The sequence below is a fragment of the Catharus ustulatus genome, chromosome 6 (genome assembly GCF_009819885.2).
Source record: "Catharus ustulatus isolate bCatUst1 chromosome 6, bCatUst1.pri.v2, whole genome shotgun sequence".
In the NCBI taxonomy this organism is placed as follows: Eukaryota; Metazoa; Chordata; class Aves; order Passeriformes; family Turdidae; genus Catharus; species Catharus ustulatus.
This window is the reverse complement of record NC_046226.1, coordinates 3,892,208-3,915,497: the sequence shown is the minus strand read 5'-3', so window position 1 is coordinate 3,915,497 and position 23,290 is coordinate 3,892,208. Positions and strand designations below refer to the sequence as shown.

At 46.2% G+C, this 23,290-nt stretch overlaps 1 protein-coding gene across 2 annotated transcripts in view; it reads right to left on the bottom strand.

Annotated features, from left to right (window-relative positions):
• TMEM260 (transmembrane protein 260) overlaps nucleotides 1-16,997 on the bottom strand; it is a 34,398-nt gene extending 17,401 nt beyond the window's left edge. For both annotated transcript variants that reach the window (XM_033063758.1, XM_042779419.1), the window contains exons 1-3: nucleotides 16,833-16,997; nucleotides 12,377-12,408; nucleotides 11,296-11,444 (exon numbers count right to left, since the gene is read on the bottom strand). In XM_033063758.1, the coding sequence (XP_032919649.1) occupies nucleotides 11,296-11,444; nucleotides 12,377-12,408; nucleotides 16,833-16,992 (341 nt within the window). In that variant the 5' untranslated portion in view covers nucleotides 16,993-16,997. The remainder of the gene's footprint in view (nucleotides 1-11,295; nucleotides 11,445-12,376; nucleotides 12,409-16,832) is intronic.
• Between the last annotated feature and the right edge of the window lie 6,293 nt (nucleotides 16,998-23,290).

The window sequence follows — 23,290 nt, the reverse complement described above, 5'->3', positions numbered from 1 at the left end:
TAAATTCCTTTTACATTCTTGCAGGGAAATAAGGTAAAAAAAGATGAAACAACTTTTCCAAAAATCTTCTTCAGAAAAGCAGCATTTTAGGCAAATGTCCCAATCATTCACCAGCTCTCCTTGTCTTTCCCAGGGAAGTCTCAAACATATCATGAGAGTTCAAATGAGATGAAAGAAATCCTGTCCCCTTGATGAAAAGTCTCAAACCTGTGAAATGAAATTTATGAAAGAAGGCTTAAGGAAAAGCCACTCATCCCAAAGCTTAAAGACTTATCCCAGCTCTGTGGGACACAGGACACCTCTGCTCAGTGAGAGGAGCAGGGTCAGGAGCTCAAACCCAGCACAGCCCACAGACCTGGCTGTGCACACCATCATCTAAACAATCACAGAAGGGTTTAGCTTGGAAGGGAACTTGAGGATCATCATGGGCAGGGACACTTTCCACTTTCCACCATCCCAGGGTGCTCCAAGTCCCAAAGTCCAAGGAAGTCAAGCTTAAAGATTATAGAATCAGAGAAAGGCTTGGGTTGGAAGGGACCTTAAGGAACATCCAGTTCCAACACCCTGCAGAGACATCTTCCACTATCCCAGGTTGCTCCAAGCCCCATCCAACCTGGCCTTGGACACTTCCAGGGATCCAGGGGCAGCCACAGCTTCTCTGGGCACTCTGTACCAGGGCTTCACCACCCTCCTTCACCACCAATTCCTTCCAATATCCCATCCACCCCCATCCTCTGGCAGTGGGAAGCCATTCCCTGTGTCCTGTCACTCCATGCCCTTGTCCAAATCCTCATCTCTCTTGGAGCTCTTTTAGGTTTTGGATGGGGCTCTAAGGTCTCCATGGAATCTCCTCCAGGCTGAACAGCTTTCCCAGGAAATTCATGGAAAAGCCAAGCTGCTGAGCTCCTGCCTTTGTGAGGAGGACAGCCCATTCCCTGATGGAGCACTGAGCTCCTCTAAGGAGAACAGATGCCAAAATCCAAACAGGAACGTGTTGCATTCTTGAAGAACATCAAGAAAACAACTTTGGGAAGCACAAGCTGGAGACCAAGGGTTTTTCTGCAGGTTCTGTTACTAGCAATGATGGATTTGAGAGTTTGCTGATTCAGTGGAAGCAATCAGAGCAGGTATGTCCAGAGGAGGATGAAGAGCACCTGGCAGAAGGCATGCAACAATCCACAGTGCAAAGCAGCACCAGCAGGACAAGTAGAAATGAATTCCATGCCATTGTCAGCATGATTTTGGGGCAAATTAAATCAACCCTGCCCTGGGGTAATGTGATTTTACAGCTCATTTTGATCAGCATGAGGGTCTCCATGCTCCTCTGCCTCTGCAGCCTCTTGGAATTCTCCAGCACAGAGTGACTGTGTCACAACTCTCCTGCCTCAAAGCCAAGATGACCTGAAACACTCACACTGTCCAAGGAGGTGACAAAAATGTCACAGAAGGAATAATGAAGTATTGGAATGCTTTGCCTGGGGAGGTGCTGGAGTCACCATCCCTGGATGTATTTTTAAATAAGTCTGGATGTGGCACTTGGTGCCAGGGTTTAGTTGAGGTGTTAGGGCATGGGTTGGACTGGATGATCTCAGAGGTCTCTTCCAACCCAGTGATTCTGTGAAAAAGCCTCAGGCATGGACAGCTCAGCCACTTTGGAGCAAAGAATAACCTCAAGGTGGAAAAGACACTGATGGATGTTCAGTGATGCAAAAGGGAGATGAAAGAACTCCCCAGAAAAGGACAAAAATGAGAGTAAAATAGAGATGGGAAAAATTGAAAAAGCAAAGGGATGGGGCAGAGCTTTGAAACTGAGGTCAAGAAACTTAAAGCCACAATTTTTTTTTTCCCCATCCCTGGAAGTTTTTCATGCCAGGTTGGACAGGGCTTGCAGCAACCTGTGATAGTGGAAAGTGTCCCTGCCCATGGCAGGGGGTTGGAATGGGATGAGTTTTAAAGTCCTTTCCAACCCAAACCAATCTGAGATTCTGTGATTCTCTAAAAAGCACAAACATTTTTGCAAAGGAGGGCAGGGCAATCTACAGCTGAAGATGTTGGTGAGATGTTAGATAAGGAAGCAAGGCCTTAGGGAGCCAGAATGGCTGCCTTAATTACAGGCACAGAGAGAATTCCTGTGGTTGAGTATTTTGTGGAAGAAGGGAAACACAAGAGCTAAAGGAGACCTCCCATAACTCCAGCAAGAGCTCAGCAGCCCAGTGAAAATGTGGAGACAGAGGAAACAAGACAAAGAGGCCATTTGTGTGGAAATGAAGAAGTTTTTAATGGCACATAGTCACTTGTCTCACCAAAATCAACCACCAGGCCTGGCAATGACAATGCAGATATTTCCTGCAGTGACAAGTCCTTGCTGGACAAGAAGGCTCAGCCACCCTGAAGCCCCACACCCTGCCACCCACACTGCCTGGAGTGCCAGGTGTGCCATGGAAAAGGAAACATCTGAGATGTTTTCCTGGAAATATCCTCCAGCTGCTTAACACTGTCTTTCCTTTTGACAACACATCAGAAAGCAGCATAGAATTATCCTCCCTCAACTTCTACTCGTGCTTCTGTCTTTAAACACATTTTTCTAATAGAGCTCAGGGGCTACAAAACATGGCAAAGACAAAGCTGAATCCTCATGGAAAAGCAATCTTGGGAGAGCTTTGCCCCAATGATTCTGGGGAGCAGGGAGGATAGAGAGCAGCTCCCCCAAATCCAGTTTGTTTCCCCAGTCTTTGGGCTCAGTATGGGAAATAACAGCCCCAGCACTCAGGACTTAGAAAAAAAAAAATAAATAGTTGAAGCCATGGCGAAAGTGGGAAAGTCTTGATCACCTAAAAATGCACTCAGAAGGGACAGAAGGAGTCAGCAAAGGAGAGGTCACACAGTCCTTTGTGATGAATATTTTCCCATGGCATCCCTAAACATAAAAGGAAAAGACCAAAAAAACCAAAAAAAACCCCAAAATTATGATTTTGTTTTCCTTTTCAAGCAGGCAAGTGAAAGAATGTGCTGCTGGGTCTCAGCTCCAAGGATGCAGCCAGTAGGAATTTGCCTTAAACAGGACTATTTTAACTGCAGGTTTTATTAACAGTTTGCAGGAACATTTTGGAAAACTGAAATTCAATATTTTAACCTGTTATTTTTTCTGCAATTATAGTTTTTAAATTCTCATTTGTCGGCAATCATTAAAATGTACAAGTTTGCAATTTAAAATTTAGCCTTTCCTCTAAAAAAAGGGTAAAATTTTCCTTTAGCCAAGGTAACAAGTCATATGCATTTAACAAAAAAACTCCACCAGCATTTTTACTTTTTATTTTGAGAATAATGGCAGACATTCTATATTTAATAATTCCCCAAAATGCATTAAATGATCGGCATAAAGCTATACATGGACGGGAATTGGAATTTAATTAAAATGTTTTCGTTAAATGCAATTTTCAGCGCACCGGATTCATTAAGAGAGGTAAGATAATTGGAATGGTTTATATTTGAAGCTGATGTATTTAACACTGGCAACACCTATCTGTACCTAGTGAAATAAGCTGATTATTTCTGCCTTCTCTTCACTCCAAAACTTTACAGGCAGGAGATCTTAGCCTTGCATCTTTTTTTTAATTATTTTTTTTAGGCAGTGGAATAAGAAAAAACTTGCCTGATTTTAAAAATCTCCAATAACTGACTAAATAATAGATTTATTTTTTTAAATTTCTGTCTCTCCCTGCACGTGGAGATGATGACCCTGATGTCAGTGGTTCCCTGTTCACTTCCACAGACTCACAGGTAAACCACCAGCAACTTCTGTCTGTGCAATTCCGTGGCTTGGCAGTAGCAAAGATCCATCCCTTGAATGTATTTTATTTCAAGGCAGTGCACTAAAGAGTTAACATTTTGAATTTAAGAGGTTTTACTTGTTAATCAATCAATTTAAAAAACACTATTTTTTTTTCATACAGGCTAAACAGAAAAGGACACAGAAGACTCAACAACCAAGCTTCCCACTGATAAATTTTAAGCGTGCGCGAGCATCGGCGCTGGAATAGAAGAATTGTTTAAAAATTAAAATCCAAACACGAGTTTAGGGCTTAAGTAACAATAATTATCCCCAAAAACCCCACTCCCTGTGGGTTTGCCTGCCTCTCAGCCACAAACACTCCATGACAAAAGGCGGTTTCTCTTGCTCTCAGCGCTGAAGAGCCAGCTCAGGTACTACAGGGAATAGCAAACCAGATTTTATTCTTCCTCAAGGACCTGGAGCTCAATAGCCACTTAAGCCCTGCCCGCAGCAGGAGGAGGAGGAAGGAGAGCAGGGCTTGGCTCATCTCTCCTGGTTGAGTCCCATGGTCACAAGGAGTGAAGGGGAGAGAGGCAGAGCCACCATAAAATAAAACCAAACCAGTCTGGTCACAGCCAACTGCTGTCCTTGGTGTCACACAGGACTTCAGCATCCCCCAGCTCCAGCATCCCCACAGAGCCCTGATTTCTGGGATGGGGGGGAGCAGGCAGCACCCTCACCTCCCAGCACACACCTGGAATGCCATTCCCTCACACCCAGCCAGGCACTGCCACCTCCTCCTGACTTTCCTTTCTTGCAGTTATTTTATGGAAATGTCACAGTTTGGAGAGGGGATGGTCCAGGGTGGTTCAGGAGTGCTGAGCCAGTGAGGATTTTGGCAAAGAGGAGCTGGTCCTTCCACCCTCTCCCACACATCCTCCTGCACTGCAGGTGTCCATCAGGACACCACCTCTGAAGGGTATTGTCTGCCCTTCCCTTTGGAAATGTGGACCTGTGAAGGTCACCAGCATCTTGCACCCCATCCCTTGTGTCCTGGGGCCAAGTCACCTTGGATCCTCTTGCTGGGAGGATCAAACTGCTCTGGCATGGCAGCAAGGACCTCTGTGGGTGCACCTTGGGATGGGAAGAGCCCCCCTGACAACTCATCAGGGGAGTGAGGAATGAGATATCCCAACCTCACACCTTGCATGCTCCAGGATGTCCATCACCTCTGGAGCAGAGCCTGCCTGCCTGCAGCAGCCCCTTGCCAAGAAAGTTTGGTATTTAAATTCAACACCTCCATGCCAAGCTATTCCAGAGCAGCTCAACGAGTGGAACAGCTCATGGCAGATCTATAAAATGCACACAGGGCTGTGCTGCTTTAGGAAATATCACCCCATACTCACACTTGAGTTGTACAGACTGTGCTTCCAGCCATTACAAATGAGAACTTCTCTCCTGGTGTCTTTGCAAGTGCAAAGGGTGTATTAGTTCAACCCATTATTTGATTCACAATCCTTGGAAAATAGATACACCTTTATCCCAGGCTCCTGTAATAACCAGCGCCTGCTTCCAGCAGCCAAAAAACCCCAACCCGCAGTAGGAGCCGACTTGAGCTATTTAAATGTTTTATAAGTTGGCTTTTTTTTTTTTTTTGGGTAATTGCAGAAACTTTTCCTAATCTGACATTTCTTAAAACCCCTTATTAGAAATTATGCAGCCGCAGAAAAAAAAAAAAAGAAAAAAAAAAAGAAAAAAAAAGAAAAGGGTGGGGGGGTGGAAAGGAAGGAGTTGAGGGGGAGGAAAAAAAAATAGAATAAAATATAAAATAAAATAAAAATGAGCTGGCTTCACAATTACCAAGTCAGCCCATGCAGCCCTTCGCTATTGTACGAGTGGCATAAACCCCCCGGCGGCCTATCAGCTCCCTGGCAGGCAGGGGGCTGCGCTATTCAAAGCCAGAGATACAAGCTGCAGGGCAAAAACCTGGCAGCTCCCATCTGACCCCCCAATCCCCGGCTGGTGACAGCTCCAAGCTCCATGGCAAATTAGCCCTTCTCACATTACAATTGCAGGAGACAGATTCCATTAGCGGTATCTGAAATTGAGTGGAGAGCTGCTCCGTTATCAGACTTGACTCATAAGCGCCGCTATTAATCAGAGCTATGATAGCATTTATATATTTCAAGCTATCTGCCGCCGCTGTGATATTCTGCTACAAAGGGTTGATGGGACTTAGGGAAGGGAACAATGGAGCTTTCTGGGAAAAGCAGAGTAAATCAAGAAAGTCTGTGACTTCCGCACATTCTGAAGGGATTGCAGTTTACATAAATTTTCTCCCAATTGGAGATTGAGCTCTTCCTCATCTTACACATGGGATTTAGTTGTCACTCAATGGTAACAGCTGTGAAAAGGTGAAGCGGCCCACCGCTCAGAATATTGCCTCCGCTTTTAAAGCAATTAACCCATGAACAGGAGGATACCTGGTGATATCAAAGGGATTAAGCCAGGCAGTGCATTATTAACATTTCCTTGAACTAATTCTAACTCTGACTAGCTGTCAGAAAAGACTCTTCAGTCTTTAAAAAAAAAAAAAAAAAAAAGAGAAAAAGGGAAAAAAAAAAAAAAGAGTTTTTTTGCCCTGCTTTTTCTTCTCCCCCCCTCCCTTTTCAAAATGAAGCAGAGTTACTGCAGCCTCGTGCGCCTACTTTAGAGCCAAATGCAAATGAACAGATTTGGCAGCGTCTTCAAACAGACTGAACTCAGCGCCGGTTTATTCTGGGGACAAGTGGGAAAAAAAAAATAAAAACAGATATGTGATCAATTAGCCAGAGGTCACGGTAGATTTTCTAAAAGCAAATTAGTACCTGAGTACATTCCTTTCTCCTCTCCCTCCTAAAACTTTGTAACTTCTCACCAAGCACAGCTGCTCTCCAAACGCCCCAGACATTCCTGCTGTGCTACAACAGAGATAATCTACGATAATCTGTAATCTGGAAAAACCCAAACACGCCCCACAAGGAGATTCCTCCTTCCCCAAATTTCTTCATTTCCCACTCTGGTTGAGCGGGCACTGGCTCCTCTCTCATCCCTCCACCTTCCCCAAGTCATGTGCACAAAAAAAGGGGTCAGACTGTTCAGGGATGGATGAATCCTGCTCTGGCAAACCCGTGTGCCCCAGGGACATGGAGCATTTCCTCACTCCTCAGGGGAGCACACAACAGCTCCCAGCATGGACCAGTTTAAAGGGGGCATCATCAGCTCCCTCTGGGATGGCCATGAAGGTCACTGATCCTCCTCAGGGACCTCCCCACAAGAGCTCCAGGACACACACCCCAGTGCCATCAAGAAGGTCAAGTGCCACTTCCAAAACATCCTGATGATTTCAAAATGATGGAATAATTTGGATGATTTCATTATCCAACACACCTAATTCTCCTTTTTGTGGGAGAAGAGTTGGCTCTGGGTTCTATATACACTCACAGTTTTTGTTGCCTGGAAGGTTTAGTGGGCAGGGAATACAAATATATGTATATTTAAAATATAATAGATATGTAAAAATATATAATACATTAATCCAAAAGTTAATACGATACCCAGAACAGCAAACCAAAGAGATGTGAACTGCTTAATTTAATGCAGCATCTTCCCCCTTTTCAAAACCCTGTGTCCAACTCAGCCAGAAAAAAACTGGCAAAAACTTCCTACAAATACAAGGGCAATGACACAGTCTACTCTGCTACTGCCTCTGCAATAAAACAGCTTTGTGTATTTAGAAACACCAAAACAGCCAAACTATGAAAGGTATACACTGAAAAAAAAAAATGCACTTAGAGCAGGGGAAAGCTTCCTATTTCTCTTGCAGCAGAGAACGCAAAGAATGCATCCCCTGTGCAGAAAATGACACTCTGGCAATCATATTATAAGAAGATAATTGGTTTACTTTGTAAACTTGCTATGCTTTGCCTCCCACAGTAAAACAAATAAATAGTTGTTTAAAGAAACAATCCTACAGTCGCACTCGCTGAGTCCTAAAAACATAAAGCAGCTCCCCCCTCCTTCAAAGCAAAGATGAATTATTTGCCTCAGTTACAAGCAGTCCGAGAAAACTCTTTGTAAACGGCATTTTACGATAATTACAAGCAATTTATTAAGACTGTGCGGAGGGGGGGAAAAATCCATACTTGAGAAGTAACTCAAAGGAGCAAACGGCTCGTTCAGAGATAGTCTGGATTACTGACAAAAAGCCTTTCTGCACCAATGTGCTGCGACAGAATTTCGCTTCGAGAAGAACAATCCAGCCTTCAAAAAATAATGTAATTAAATGAGAAATATCATATATTCTAATGGAATAAAAATAACAAACAGACGTGACGCGGCGGCTGCGTCCTCCCGACCCCAGCGCTGCCTGCACGGAGCATCCCGCCAGCCATCACCTGGCAAAGGAGAAATCTGCTCAAGGAATAAATTCCACCCTAATCCCACACGTGCCACAACATCCCAAACGCCACCGAGGGAACGGCGACTCTTTCCCTTCAGTGATAAAATCGTCCCGACCCGCTGAGGGATAAACCGCGGGAAATGACTCCAACAAAAAGAATCAATGGGGAAATTAATTTTTTAAAAAAATTAATAATAAACATTAAAAGGAGAGATTTGCTGTGTGGGGTTGCTGGGAGGGAGGGAGGCACGACAAAACCCCGCACGAGGGTAAACAGCAACCCTGCCCGGCCGGCGGGGAGAAAAGAGAGGTTTTAGAGGTTAAGTTCAGGTCAGACGACAAATGAAATTGTAACAAGCCAAGTGACATTGTATAATGTCTTCTTCACTCGATCAATAGGGCAGCGTCAGCCCCATTTCCATAGAGATGGCTTCCTCGCGGCTGGAGGGTGGCTATTGTTTGAGCAGGCAGATTTGCCACTTGAACCGTGCTGCTCCCGAAGGATGTGTACTTCATCAATTATTTGTACTCCTAACATCTACATATTTTCATATTAACGTCCACGTTCCGCGTGGCAAGAGGAGCAGGTGTTGATTTTGCCGCTGGTACCTCGTAGGGGTCACCCCATAGGATAATTTTATTTAGACACAAAAATAAGATTGGGGATTTGATAGACCCCGTTTAGTCCCTCTGTGAGGACGGACAAACCCGGTTTAAAACACACCACATGACCCTCAGACAGCTACATCTCCAAGCTCAGACAGTGCCAGTGAACACTTTCTAATTTTTTCCTTACAAAAGCAAATAAAAAAGCAATACTTTTTCTTTTTCTTTTTTTTTTTTTAGCCAAATGAACGGCCAAAAAAAATAAATCAGTTTTAAGGTGCTTGAAAGGAAAAATGTAACATTGCAATTTGGAAATAAAACTGACCTTACAATTATTTTTTTAAAAAAATCAATCACTGCTAGGCTGAATAATTGATCCTGTCATTACCTATGAAAAAAATTCTGTAATCATCTTTTTATCATCTCTTGCTTGCACGTTTTCCACTCCTTCATGCAAATTCTAAATTTGACAGAAGTGCCGTCTTCCAAATCCAATTAAACAACAACAAAACACCTAAACCTTCAGAAGTGCTAAAGTAATTCCCCAAATAATTCTCAAATCTAGCCTGTCATTTCCCTCCTGTGTCCTTATTTCTCTAAAGGAACGACTGCATCATTTCCAAAGCGGGCGCACAAGGAACTGTCACTGCGGTTCTAACTAAAAACTGGGGAAAATCTCCGACACAACTGCAATGATGGGAATAACCAGCATTTAAAAAAGAAATCAGAACCAAACAGAGAAAACCTCCAGCAACTTCTCACAGGAGTTTTTAACAGAAAGGAGTGGTGCTCTGATGTGGGCAGGAGCACTTCCAGCTTCCCAAACAGGCTGTGAAATACAGGATATTAAATTAAATAACGCTGACTTAATTACATGTATTACCCACCACTGAAAGCAACCACTTTAAATGCCTACAGAAATATTTAGGAACTACTCAAGCAATTCCAGTAGGTGTGCTTTGGAGCTGATGCTATGTGCAAAAAATCTTCAGCACAGGAAGGTGGACGCTGTGGAACTAACTTTAAGTGAGCTCAGGGCTCTCAGGCTGTGCAGAATCTGCCCCCCACCACCTCCCTGTTTATTCTGCTTTTATTTCTAGGTTGCTGTCGCTCCCTGGGAAGGTTTCCCTGAGGGGTGGCTCTGGAAAACCAGAAAAAGGAGAAAAGGGCTTTTGTCAAAATAATCCCGGTCGGGAAGCGCCCCGTCTCATCCCCAAGCGCCCCGATACCATCCACAGCCTCAAAACCTGCCCTATTTTCCCTGCAAAAGAACATCAGAAATTGTTTATACGGGTTGCCATAATCCTCTCAAATATGGGTCAGGCTGAGGTTAAGAGCAGCCAGAACTTGCACATCAAAGACGAGCAGGGTTAACAAAAAAACCCCACAACCACGTGAGCATCCCGATTGTTCCCTGTCCTCCCAAGGTTTGGAGAGGAGCTGCTCCAGGGAAAGGCAGGGATGGTGTCCAGGGACAGGCAGGGATGGTGCCCAGGGAAGGGCAGGGATGGTGTCCAGGGAAGGGCAGGGATGGTGCCCAGGGAAGGGCAGGGATGGTGCCCAGGGAAAGGCAGGGATGCCCTCCAGGGAAAGGCAGGGATGCTCTCCAGGGAAAGGCAGGGATGCTCTACCAGGGAAAGGCAGGGATGCTCTGCCAGGGAAAGGCAGGGATGCTCTGCCAGGGAAAGGCAGGGATGCCCTCCAGGGAAAGGCAGGGATGGTGCCCAGGGACAGGCAGGGATGCCCTCCAGGGAAAGGCAGGGATGCCCTCCAGCGAAAGGTAGGGATGGTGCCCAGGGACAGGCAGGGATGCCCTCCAGGGAAAGGCAGGGATGGTGCCCAGGGAAAGGCAGGGATGCCCTCCAGGGACAGGCAGGGATGGTGCCCAGGGAAAGGCAGGGATGGTGCCCAGGGACAGGCAGGGATGCCCTCCAGGAAAGGCAGGGATGGTGTCCAGGGAAAGGCAGGGATGGTGTCCAGGGAAATCCAGGGATGCCCTCCCTGCTCCTCGGGTACCACAGGAGGAAAGTGCCCACCCACCTCCGCCGGGAGCTGCAATTAAAGCGAGTTCACGGTTTCCCGATAGGTGAAGCTCATCCTGTTAATTTAAACAGACCATCTGCATCTTTCGAGAACGACAAACTTCATTAGTTCTGGTTAGTTAAACCGAGCGGTGATTTGTGATAATGAGCCTGAACAACCTGTCACGGCTGGGCAAGGGAAAGGGCGCACTTTTTATTACTGCTATTATTATTATTTAACAGAAAAGAAAAGGGGGGAGAAAAAAAATAAAAGAGGGGGAGGCTTTTGTGCGGGGAAAGAAGGTCAAATTCAGATTAAGTTGCTGTTAGGTTAATCAGAGGAACTAATTAGGGAATGGGGGGGAACGCTGGTCTGAAGGCCAGAAGGGAGCAGAGGGACGTCCCGAGCTGCCGGGGAAGCACCACGAAGGAAAAAGCACCCCCGAGGACTTTACCTGAAAACCGTGCAAAAAAGCAAAGAGGCAGCAGCTGCTCCCACCAAGGCGCAGAGGAGATTGACTCGGAAGGCGGGGGAGCCACCGGGCAGCCCCGTGGCCACTTTGGCCAGCAGCGTGAACAGCGGGTAGCCAGGAGGGTGGGCGACCTAAGGACAGAGTGACACGGGGTTGGGAAGCGGGGAGAGGCTGGGAATGGGAGAGGGAGAGGCTGGGAATGGGAGAGGGGCAGCCCTAAGCAGTGCCCACCCCAATCCCAGTCCCTGGTACCCATCCCAATCCCAGTCCCAATCTCTGGTACCCATCCCCACTCCTCGTACCTATCCCAATCCCTGGTACCCATCCCGATTCCTGGTACCCATCCCCACTCCTCATACCCATCCCAGTTCCCGGTACCCATCCCAATCCCCAGTGCCCATCCCCACTCCTGGTACCCATCCCGATTCCTGGTACCCATCCCCACCCTCAGTGCCCATCCCAACCCCACAAACATTTTTTTTTCTGGCTCCACGCCTCGCCCATAACAACGAGGCGGCGAGGAAAAGGAGGTGCCACGTTTCATTAGCGTGCCTTAAAGGGCTCCTTGTTTGGGTTCACACTATATTAGGGTCATTCAAAAGGCTGTTGTTGTTTTTTTTTTCCCCTTTTCATTTTTTTTTTTTTAAAAGCAGCTTCTCAACTATTTTATTGGTTAGCAAGTTGAAAGACCACACTGCTATCGGATTACCACCGCGCTGACAGTCCTAAGGTCTTGCCTAAAGGGATCATGCACCATAATAAAGTTTATTAAATAATAAAACTTATTAAAATTGTTAACCCGATTTATTTTATTCTCCCCAGCTTATACAAAATTTGGGTTGATAATAAGCCAGCTACTGTATATACAGTAAAGCCTTTGCTTTATAATTTAGTTTAATTGGATTTAAAACTTGAAGTAAATTGTCGCGTGCTGTACTTATAAGTTAGTAAAAACTGTGGTTTGAAAATAAATTAATCTACTTTACTCCATGCTTAATTAAACTTCCTTAATTCCTAAAACTGTTAATGAGAGCATTGATTAAACAATAAAACTAATACTTACTCCAAGCTCATATGCGGCTGTGATCAGCTCCCCTGTGAAAAAATAATGTAAAACCAATAATTACTATTAGGAAATGACACTCCTCCAAAGTTTTCAAAATCCAAATGCTTGCATTGGGGTTTTGCATTAATTTGACTGGATAAAACTGTAAATCTGTGGAGATTTAACAGCATGAAATTTTCTAAGAATATTTTCTCCCTCTGATGTCATTGCACAAAATATCTTTTGTATGTTTTCATGAGACCTTTATGAACAGATAAGTGAAAATATAGGTAGGCTCGGGCAAAGAATGGCCTGAGATACTCAAAATGCAGACGTTTGTGTGTGTGTATTTTTAATTTAAAAACCATCTGACTCAATAACTTTCGAGCACTAACAGTTTGCAATGCTTACGCTGCATTGTCTGTTCAACAACCCAGTTGTTTCTCATTAAAAAAAAAAATAGAAAACAACACAAAACCAGAGCTTTACAGTCTTTAAAGAGGAAAAATATAATCACTGATCATGCAAATCTGCATCCATTAATCTGGGAATGCTGCTCTCCCTTGATGCTAAAGCAATTCTGCTTCACAAGTAACTCTTTTACCTGTCAGTGGATGCTGCACCCAGAAACAACATTTGAATTTGAAACAACATTTAGATTTTGCATTTTGTTTGTATTTTATGCCAGAATAAATAACTGCCATAAAAAGCCCCGTGTTAGCAGAATAGTTGGCATTTTTAGAGCACTTGACACTGGAGCATTTTGCTGCAAACACTCCTGATCAACACACATTGAATATATTCAATAGGCACAATACATTCAGGGACAAACAAAATTTAAAATTACAGTTGGTTTTCCTTCTTTCCCTCAAATTTCATAATCCAATTTTACTGATCGAGTTAATTTTGTAAGCACCAAGGTCATGGCAGCATTGTTAAATGGGAAAGGCCCAAATGAAGGGTGCTGGTGGCTTGAAATGCTAAATTAACAATATTTTAAATTTCTGTACAATCCCATCCTCACCACACCACGCCAAGGGGGGGAGGGTGTTGTACAAATGGCACTTTTAAATCCTGACACCACAGTAAATGCTGCATTTTAAAACAAAGATGCAAATCAACCCATCACTGCTGGTGGCAACTTCTGCAGAATTAGAGCAATGACTGGGGCCAAACCTGACATTTCCTGCACCAAAATCTCTCAGACACAGTTTCCTGCACTTGCTATTCTCATTCTTATTCTTATTCTTATTCTTATTCTTATTCTTATTCTTATTCTTATTCTTATTCTTATTCTTATTATTCTTCACCCTACAGCAATGCAACCCCCCAAAAAAGGGGAGCAATGGGAAAATCATCCATCCCAATCCTGAGCCCTTCAGTGTTCAGCAGCTCCAGCATTTCCAGGGCATGGAGAGGCACAAATCCTCCTGCACACAGCAAAGGAAACCCTAAATTTGGCACTGTGGAGGTTCCCCCCACCCAGCACATCCCTGGGATGCTGCTCCCAAGCCAGGCAGGGATTCACCTCCCCTGAAGTCCTCCTGGGATGCAGCAATGTGTGCATCTAAAACAGCAACAATTTAAGTTCATTCCCATTGCTGTGGCATTTATATCAAGGGCAAAAATAACTTCAAAGAAATACAGCCACAAGTCAACCAGGAAACTGAAAAATAATATAAATAAACCACTGGTGGAAGCCACTGCCAAGCTTGGAAAGACAACAGCACAACTTTGCCTTGTAAGTATTAAGGGAAAAAAAAAAAACAAAAACAAAACAAAAACATCTGCAAAAAATAAGCTCACAGGCTGCAGGCCTGTGGAATTCCAGTGGGAAAATCAAAATAAAGACATAACACCCACTACTTGGGATAAGGTTAATTCTCCATCTCCCACCCACACACCTGAGCATCCCTTACAGTCTCTATGGGCTGGAGCAGTGAAGAGCACTAATATTAAATAACAAAACACACAGAGGAAGAACTATAGCACCCACAAACTTGTTTTCAATGTCTTTGTTGTGAGACAGAATGATCTGTGGCATCTTCAGGCACTTTTCAGTTTTATTCCCTCCAACTCCACAGGGCCAGTAGTTGCACTCAAAGATCCTTGTGGGTCCCTTTTAATTCAGAATATTCTGTGATTTCCTGATGTTTCTGACTGCCCCCCATAAAGGTGATTTATTCCCAGCAAGTTTGGGAGCTGATGCTTGAAATACCACAGGGAATATTTGGTTTGTTTCCTTTTTTACATTTTTTTAAACTCTATTTGATCCCTTTTTAAGGTGTTTTAACATCTGTGGATGTTTCTGAATTATAATTCCTTCTCCCCCCATTATTCTCTCATTCATTTCTTTATTTCTAACACTAAGTAACGCGAGCAAGCTGCCAGTGGAAATACAGACTGCCTTTGACATTTCTGGATTACTGCAAACTTTGGGAACAATTACAAATACAGATAGCTTAAAAAAATAAAATAAAATACTAGGTTCCCTGCCTGGAAGCAGATAGAGCCTCACAGAAGTAGCCCCAGTGCTTTTGGTGACACAAGTTTGAGTTCTGTTCTCAATTACCTATGGAAAGGGGGATGAACCCAGGTTCTGTTTGGTTGCTCATTCTGTCTACTGGGATAAGTCACATTAAACAAAAAAAGGAATCCCAGCATCCACCCCTCTCATCATCAGGAGAACCTGCATCCCTCTCTGCAAGGGCTGCTCATGGTTATTTGCATCCCAGGGGGAGAATCACTCAAGCACAATTAAAAACCAGAGCACAGGGTGCTTTCCACAGACCAAAAAAGGGCAAAAATTATAATAAAAACCAAAGTGGTAACAACTGTAAATATATCAATCACCACATACTAATTGATACACCCAGAAGGAGCAAAGCCAGCCCTTTCTTTAGTAACTTAGGAGCAGAAGCAAAAGCCATCAGGATGCACATGGCCAGCCTGGCCAGTGCCTCTCTCTCCACACATCCTGAGCCTGTAAAATACATGAATCCATTAAAATGCCATTTATTTAGAGGGAATTTCATGCACAGCTTGGATTTGAAACCACTGATGACCAGGAGACACAGTGTTAAGCAGAGTCACTGAACACTGTTTTGGGATGACACAGAAAAAAGTTTCCTGAACACTTGTTCCATTTAAAAATTATCAATACATTCCCAAGAAAAAACAAGCCCTTCTATCTCCAAACCACACACACAAAACCAAAGTGGTTTTTAAGCAAGAACTGTTTAAATCAGTAAAACCACAGCAGGACCAAACAGGAGAACTCTGTCCCACCCGTGGGATCAGCAGTGCCCAACACAAAAATTCAGACAGGAAGCTGCACTTCCAGACAGGCAGATCCCAAGATTTCCCTTCTGTACAAGCCCAGGAAAGTGACAGTGACAGCACATCTGGCAGGATGGCACATCTGTCTCCTAAAGCCACCAGTTGTCCCCAGGGCCCCTGGCTAAATCCTTTGCTGAAAGGCTCAAATCCAGGCAAACCATTATGGGGTGGCCCGAGGGCAGCTGTGCTGACCCCACTGGGCAATGGCCCTGGCCTGAGGGGTGCCCACCCCAATGCAGGTGCCCCTGCTGCACCCACCTGTGGGGCAGTGCCCTATGGGGAGATTTGAATGCACCAACCCCAATGGGGTGAGCACCCCAAAAGGGGCTGCACTGCACCTGTGGCTACGGGGACCTCATGGGACCAGCATCTTTATGGGGTGACAGCAACACACCCATCCCCACAGGCTGAGCATCCCTATGGGGTGACAGCAGTGACACCTCAGTCCCTATAGGATAACAGCAACCCTCTGGGATGACAGCAACACACCCATCCCTACAGGCTGAGCATCCCTATGAGGTGACAGCAGTGACACCTCAGTCCCTATAGGATAACAGTAACCATATGGGGTGACAGCCTCCTATAGGATGAGCATTCCTATGGGATGACAGCCAGCTTAATGGGGTGAGAGTAATGCACCAGCCCCTCTGGGCTGAGCAACCCCATAGGGGTGACAGCAAGGGACCCGTTCCTATAGGATGAGCATCCTTATGGGGTGACAGCAGTGACACTAATTCCTCAGTCCCTATAGAATAACAGCAACCATATGGGGTGACAGCCTCTATAGAATGAGCATCCTTATGGGGTGACAGCAACCCTCTGCAGTGACACTAATGCCCCAGTCCTTACAGGATAACAATAACCATATGGGGTGACAGCCTCTATAGGATGAGCATCGCTATGGGAGCTTAATGGGGTGAGAGCAATGCACCAGCCCCTCTGGGCTGAGCAACCCCATAGGGGTGACACTGATGCACGAGTCCCTACGGGGTGACAGCAACCCCATGGGGTGACAGGAACGCACCAGTCCATAAGGTTTAGTCCCCCCACCCCCTGCCGAAGGCTGACCACGACCCACCAGCCGCTACGGGCCGAGGGTCCCCACCGCGGCCGCTGCCGCGAGCCGGTACTTTACCCGCATCCCCGCCGGGCAGGGCGGGCGGCAGCGTGGCCGTGTAGAGAGCAGCCACGGCAGCGCCCAGCGCCCCGGCGACTCCTCCCGCCCCGTTCCCTATCCCGATGCCGGTGCCGATCCCGGGGCCGGCCCCGCTGCCGGTCCCGGCCCCCGTGCCCATGTGCGCCGCCAGCTTCCGGGTTCGGCCGCGCGGGGCGGGCGGGCGGTGCCATCCACCGCCTGCCGGGGGGAGCATCCCTGCCCCGCTCGCCTTCTCGCTCTTTCCAGAGCGTCTTCCTGGGCTTCTCTTATTGTAACTCTCAGACAGAGAACAGAGAGAGCTGCAAACCCGGTAAGGCAGTTCAGCGCGGCCTCCCGCTCCCTTCCATCCTCCCCCGCTCAGAGGAGTTGGTACAGCCGGAGGGGGCGTGGCGGAGGCTGAGTGCGGCCATGCGGCCGGGCGAGACCAACGCGCGCGGGGGGGACGAGACGAAACCACTGCGGAGAGGCGGGGGGGAGCAGGGGACCGGAGCGCGTCCTGCCTGTTCCTTGCTCCTGGCATCGTCCCTTTAGGACGAGGTTTTTTAAGGATCAGCTCCTTCTGCCGCTCTCAGACACATCAAACCCTCCTCGCTCAGTGCTGGGTGCATGTGCCCATTCACAAATAATAAAGATTTAACCCCTGGATGGGGCGGCACAAGATGCTGGTGAAGGAAAAGACTGAAGGTGTCAGCGCACGGAATATTAAAAGCAGCGATTCCCGCTGCGGGAAGTAGTTAAGGAAGGCAAATAGCATCCCGAGACCTATCGATAGAGGACTAGAACACATCCGTGGAAATCATTATGGGATTGTACGAAAGAGCGGCGGGGCCATACCTGCGGAATTGAGACAGATTAAAGAGAGGCTTGTGAATACAAATGGAAAAGGTATAGAAGAGGGTAACGAGGATAATAAACAGCCTTATGGATTAGATCTAAGTGGAGACGTTAGAAAATTAGGTTTGCATTTATTAAGGAGGAAAAAAGAGCAGGATTAAGGGCTGCCACAAGCGAGGGAGCACAATTCGTGTTCTGGGGCTGGAGAAGCTGCCCAAGGGCTCTGCTGAAACAGCAGCACAAAACCCTGGAGGATGAACCCAAGGAAGGCATTGAAGGGAATTCTGGGGTCCCCAGCACAGGAGGGACATCGAGTCCAGAGGAGGCCAAGATGGTTTGGGGGATGGAGCCCTTCTGCTGGGAAGGAAGGCTGGAAGAGCTGGGGGTGTTCCACCTGGAAAAGAGCAGCATTTGGGGTATTCCAGTGCCTGAAGGGGCTCCAAGGGAGCTGGAGAGGGACTTTTGAAAGAGCATGGAGTGAGAGGACAAGAGGGAATGGCTTCAAACTAAAAGAGAATAGGTTTAGATGGGATATTGGGAATAAATTCTTCCTTATGAGGGTGGGCAGGTCCTGTGGCTGTCCCTGGATCCCTGGAGGTGTCCAAGGCCAGGTTGGACAGGGCTTGGAGCATCCTCATCTAATGGAAGGTGTCCCTGCCCATGGAAGTGGTTGGAATTAGATGACATTTAAGGTCCCTTCCAACCCAAGCCACGTATGATTTTATGAATTTAGGGAAGCTCTGTGCTCTCAGCTGGGCTGAGTGCAGAAAACCTGAAGTTGTGACCCTCTCAGAAGTGACTGGGGCTGCTTGGAGGAGCTGGTGTGTGAGGGTGTGAGCAGCCTGGGGAATGGCTGCCTCCCATCCCAACGGGACCCTCCCAGCTCCGAGGTCACCGAGAGCTTCCCCAGACCCAACTCCTTGGCAGCTTTGTGCCCCTGTTGGCTGAGGACCATCGTGGAGAGGAAAAAGACATGTTCCAGTGCTCCACCAGCCATTGTCACTATGGAAATGAGCGGGGTCATTGTTCCTGCTCCCGTTGGGGCTCCTAAAATGTAATTTTAGCAGCAAAGTGCGCAGCCTGTGTGTGAAAGCAGGCTGCTGGCGAGGCTCTTTATCCGGAGCGTGGCTTTTTTCTTTGCCGTATTTTTCCTTCTTTGTGTTTCCCTTGGAAAAGGCATCCAAAGACAAATGTTAACCGTGGCTGATTACAATTATATTGATGGGGGAGGTAGCAATTTACGGGCAAATATCGAAACGTGGAAGAATGGCTGGTAATAATAGGGTGAGGACAAACTGTTCTTTAATTGTCCTGCAAGTTGTTTCATATCTTTGTCATGCAGAAGCTGGAACTTTTAGGGTGCCAGTGACAAAGTACTTTGCTGTAATGTGGTAGGGCAAGGCTCACAGCAGCCTTTATCTTACTGAATAACTACCACCGTTTCAAAGGCTGGGATTACAGGCACACTTTATGTTGAAAAGGGGAATTTACATGTTTCTTCTGTAAGCAGAAATCTATTAATTCGTGAGATTTGCCTCCCCTTTCTTCATCAGCCATGACCCAGGGGTCTGACCAAGACAGCAAGGACGTGCAAACCTTCTTTACTTTTTGTTTTTTAGAGACAGGTAAGATATTTTTTGCCCATTTTCACCCATCCTCTGGAAGCTGGGAGTTGTCCAAACCCAAGTTAGATTCACCTCACCACAGAGCGACCCTCCAGGCTTTCTCAAAGCTTTGAGTTCTCAACAGCAATTAAAAAAAAAAAAAAAAAAGTATTACTTAGGGAAAAAAAAAATCAAACCACTGGGGCAAGTGGAAAGCATTTGAAAGATAGCCTCGTGCTACACAGAGTGATTTATTTCTAAAAAAATCCTTGGAAGAACTTGTAGCACGAGAGCATACTCTAGTGGCAACCGAGCAAAGAAAGTGCTCTGGTTTGTGCAGTGTCCTGGTGATATTTCACCTCTCACCTTTCTTCGAGAGGCTTTTTCTCTCCTATCTCCTCCAGCTCCACGCTCAGTGCTCAGCCTGACAGGAAATACCCAAGGCAGGCACAGAAAATAAACAGGAACTGCTAAAAGTAATTTTGAAAACACAGCTTGGGAACATATCTCCCCAAAATGAATGTGTACTTAGAGAGTTGTCTTTTTACCAGGCTCTGTTGCAGATTTTCTCCTGAGAGACACAGTTTAGAGGAGGCAGGAGATAGGAAGAGGGAGAATAATACTTAAAGCAAATTCTATTCACCCATGGCAGTGTCATTACAAACTTGAATGAGCACAGTTATTGCAAATAAATAAAAACAATAGACCAGAACCAGTTTTACATAAGAAAATACTGAAATACCGTTCAATTAGTCCTAAGCTTTAGTTAAACCTTTTCTTTTGCCCATCAGGTGATAAGGTTAATACAGAAAGCACTCAACTGCTGTACTCATGTAACAACAGTCAGCACCCATTTAATGAACTCACACGTCCACACATCCAGCAAAGCTCCAATATTGTCAGCACTGGGCTGGCACAGAATTTTAATGGCAAAGTAGCCAGCCCAGGCTTCATTCTGAACAATATCCCCGTGCAAGGAGAGCAGGTCCTCGTGGGGACACCAACAATACAAATAAGAACAGCTCCTATATTAAAACAAGAAGTTTGGCAGAATTTCCACTGACGATGTATGGCCGCCCACAAAGCACGAGAAAGGAGGTTTTGCTGCTTTTATTTGTTCTTCAGTTGCTCGAATAAGCTGCTTTTTATGACTTGCTGGTTGAGGGGGCCAAGAGCAGGCTCCCAGATCCCAGTTTCAGCAGCGTGGTTGCAGTGGTCGTGGTGCAGAGGGAGTTTCCAAGGGGAATAAAGTGGAATAAAAAATGGAATAAAAGCACACCCAGCAGTCTGTTGTCCCTGACATGGGGTTCTCCCTGCCCCATCCTGCAAAAGTACATTTTCAGGGTGCATCCAGCCATCAAGGGCAGTTTTGGATGGGGCTGATCATCTGCTGGATCCTTGTGTTCTCCCTGGCCATCCAAGGGACCCAGATTCATGCACTGCACATCCACCAGGAAAGCCCCAGTGCCTTGTGAACCCCTCCAAATTCAAAAGAAAGGTAAAGATCTGCCAGGTGAGAAGGGGTCAGAGGTCTGGGAGGAGATAAGGGCTCAGTTCCACAGGAAAACAGACTTGGTTCCACTGCTGTCAGGACAGCTTCTTCTTTGTTTCAAAGCTCAGCTTCATTTTATTCCCCAAACAGGAAAACGGGCTGAAGTAATTTCCCCACATTTCTTGTTTCAATTTTTAATTCAAATTTCCCCATTTCTTGTTCCCCACCTTTTGCCCCTTTGTCAGAAAGGCTTTATTGACTTGTAGAAGACTCCAATCTCTTCCTGCACCAGTCTCAGTGGCCTCCCAGCTGATTTTCTGTCACACTGAGCAGTCCTGGATCCCATTTATCTCAACTGATTTTCCCAGAACACTGACAGTCATCTCTGTGTTTTCACACCTCATTTCCTTGAACTAACATCATTTATTTACCCCCATGCCTTACTGACAGACCCAGTTTTGGTGTCTGACTGCACAGTGACTCCACCACCACCTCCCAGACCATCTTCTCTGGCTGCTGAGCCACTTGAGAGCTTCATTCCCTTCATCCCTGGGCTGCTCCATTACTCACTGGTGTTTGGGAAAAGGGAACATTTTTCACTAATTTACACATTTTCTTCCTTCTTTCAGTTACAGGTGTAGGGCATAATTTCTAACCCTGGTGTCAAACTCACAGCCTGGCCCAAGAAATGCCCACACACAGCATGGGGCTGGAAATCTGTGCAACAGCTCAGGGGCCCCCAGGGTTTAAAACTCTAATTTCTTCACCTCATAGTTCAGTAAAATTCATCCAGGAATTCATTTAGGTAAGAATTTTTCATGGTCCAGCAGTCCTCTCTGTTTCCTTCCCATTTCTTTAAGCTTCTATCAGAATTGTGTCAGCTGAGGATGATGCTCAGGGAGTCTGCACAAAGGATGTCAAGTAGGACAGGAATTGTACCCTCCAAAATTGCTCTCTGTACCTGGTTTAACCTGTGTTTTCCTACCTGGCCCCACCATATCTTTGTTGTGTTCCTCCATTGAACAAATCCTTGCTGCTATCGTGGTTAAACTAGCCCAGGTTGTCTTTTATTCCAGCTGGAAATTGATGCAGCTCCAGAGTCAGTTCCAAACAGTTCCTGTGTTCTCCCACAGGGTTTTTGTATTAATCTCATTCTTCTAAGACTGTGATAGGGACCTTTTCTCCTCCCCCTGTTCTGCACAGATGAGGTTACAGACAAGGACTGTGGTGTGTTGATGCCTGGCCAAAATGAACTTGTGGAGATGCTGAGCAGCAGGAAATGTTGGAATGAGGAGAGATGGTGAATTGCCCCATCCCTGGGAGTGTCCCAGGCCAGCTTGGACAGGGCTTGGAGCAACCTGGGATAGTGGAAGGTGTCCCTGTATCCATGGCAGGGGTGGAATGAGATGAGCTTTAAGGTTCCTTCCAACCCAAACCTTTCTGTGATTCCAGGATTCCCATTTCCCTGTATCCAAGCAGCCCTGTGATGGTCTCTAACCTCTGTTAGAGGTGTGCCAGCATGCAGGACCTGCATAGCTCCTGTTACCTGGAGAGATCCAATGTAAAAATCCAAGTTTTGGAAGGGAGACAGATGGGAGGTTAACCCATGGATGGGATTTTGAGTTAGGCTGAGTGGGCTGGTTTGCTTTTCCCAGGCTGATCTCTGGCTCAGCCCCTTTAGTTTTTACTACACAGGAGCAGAACACAATATTTTCTCTTACACTCACAGTAATGGCTGAACCATTTAAGCATAAACCTCACAAAAAAATTCAGGCTGGGACAGCAGGACTCTCCATAGCTTCAAAACCCAAGCCAGACCTCAGGCACATTTCCTTCAGCTTGCTGGTGGCTGGCAGGAGCCTGTCCCAGCTCAGGTGGAATTTTACCCTCCACACATCCAGCCAAATCTCCTGAACTTGCTCCTTAGAGGTCAGGAAGCACAAAAACAGAATCAGGATACTTTGGCACCATCTCCATTTCCTGTGGAAGGCTGGGCTAGGAGACAGATTAAATGGATTACATTAAATCCAGATTAAACCCTGGCCTATTCCCAGACCTGGCTTGCCCGTTCCCATCACCAGTTCCTCAGCACCCATGTGGCCAGAGCACTCCATGAGAAGTCCAAACCAGCTGATGTTGTGGGAAGAACCCCAAAAACTTTGGGTTGAAAGAGACCTTAAATCCCATCTCTCCACCCTGCCATGGGCAGGACACCTCCCACCCACTAAACCAGGTTGCTCCAAATCCCATCCCATAAAGAGACAAATCTTCCAATCTGGTACTGCTCAGTCATGGATTTAAGGTAAAATCAGCCTTCCCTGAGCATCTCTTTAACACCCAATGCTGACAATCACAAGAAAACAACATTTAGCATAAAGCAGCTTCTGTAGGACAGTGCCTGAAGTTGCCACAGCTTCTAATGTAGGAGCCTCAGACTTCTCCTCCTCTGCTTTCTCTCATCTGGCATTTGCAGGCTCCTCTCAAGCCACAATGAGAAAAATGCATCT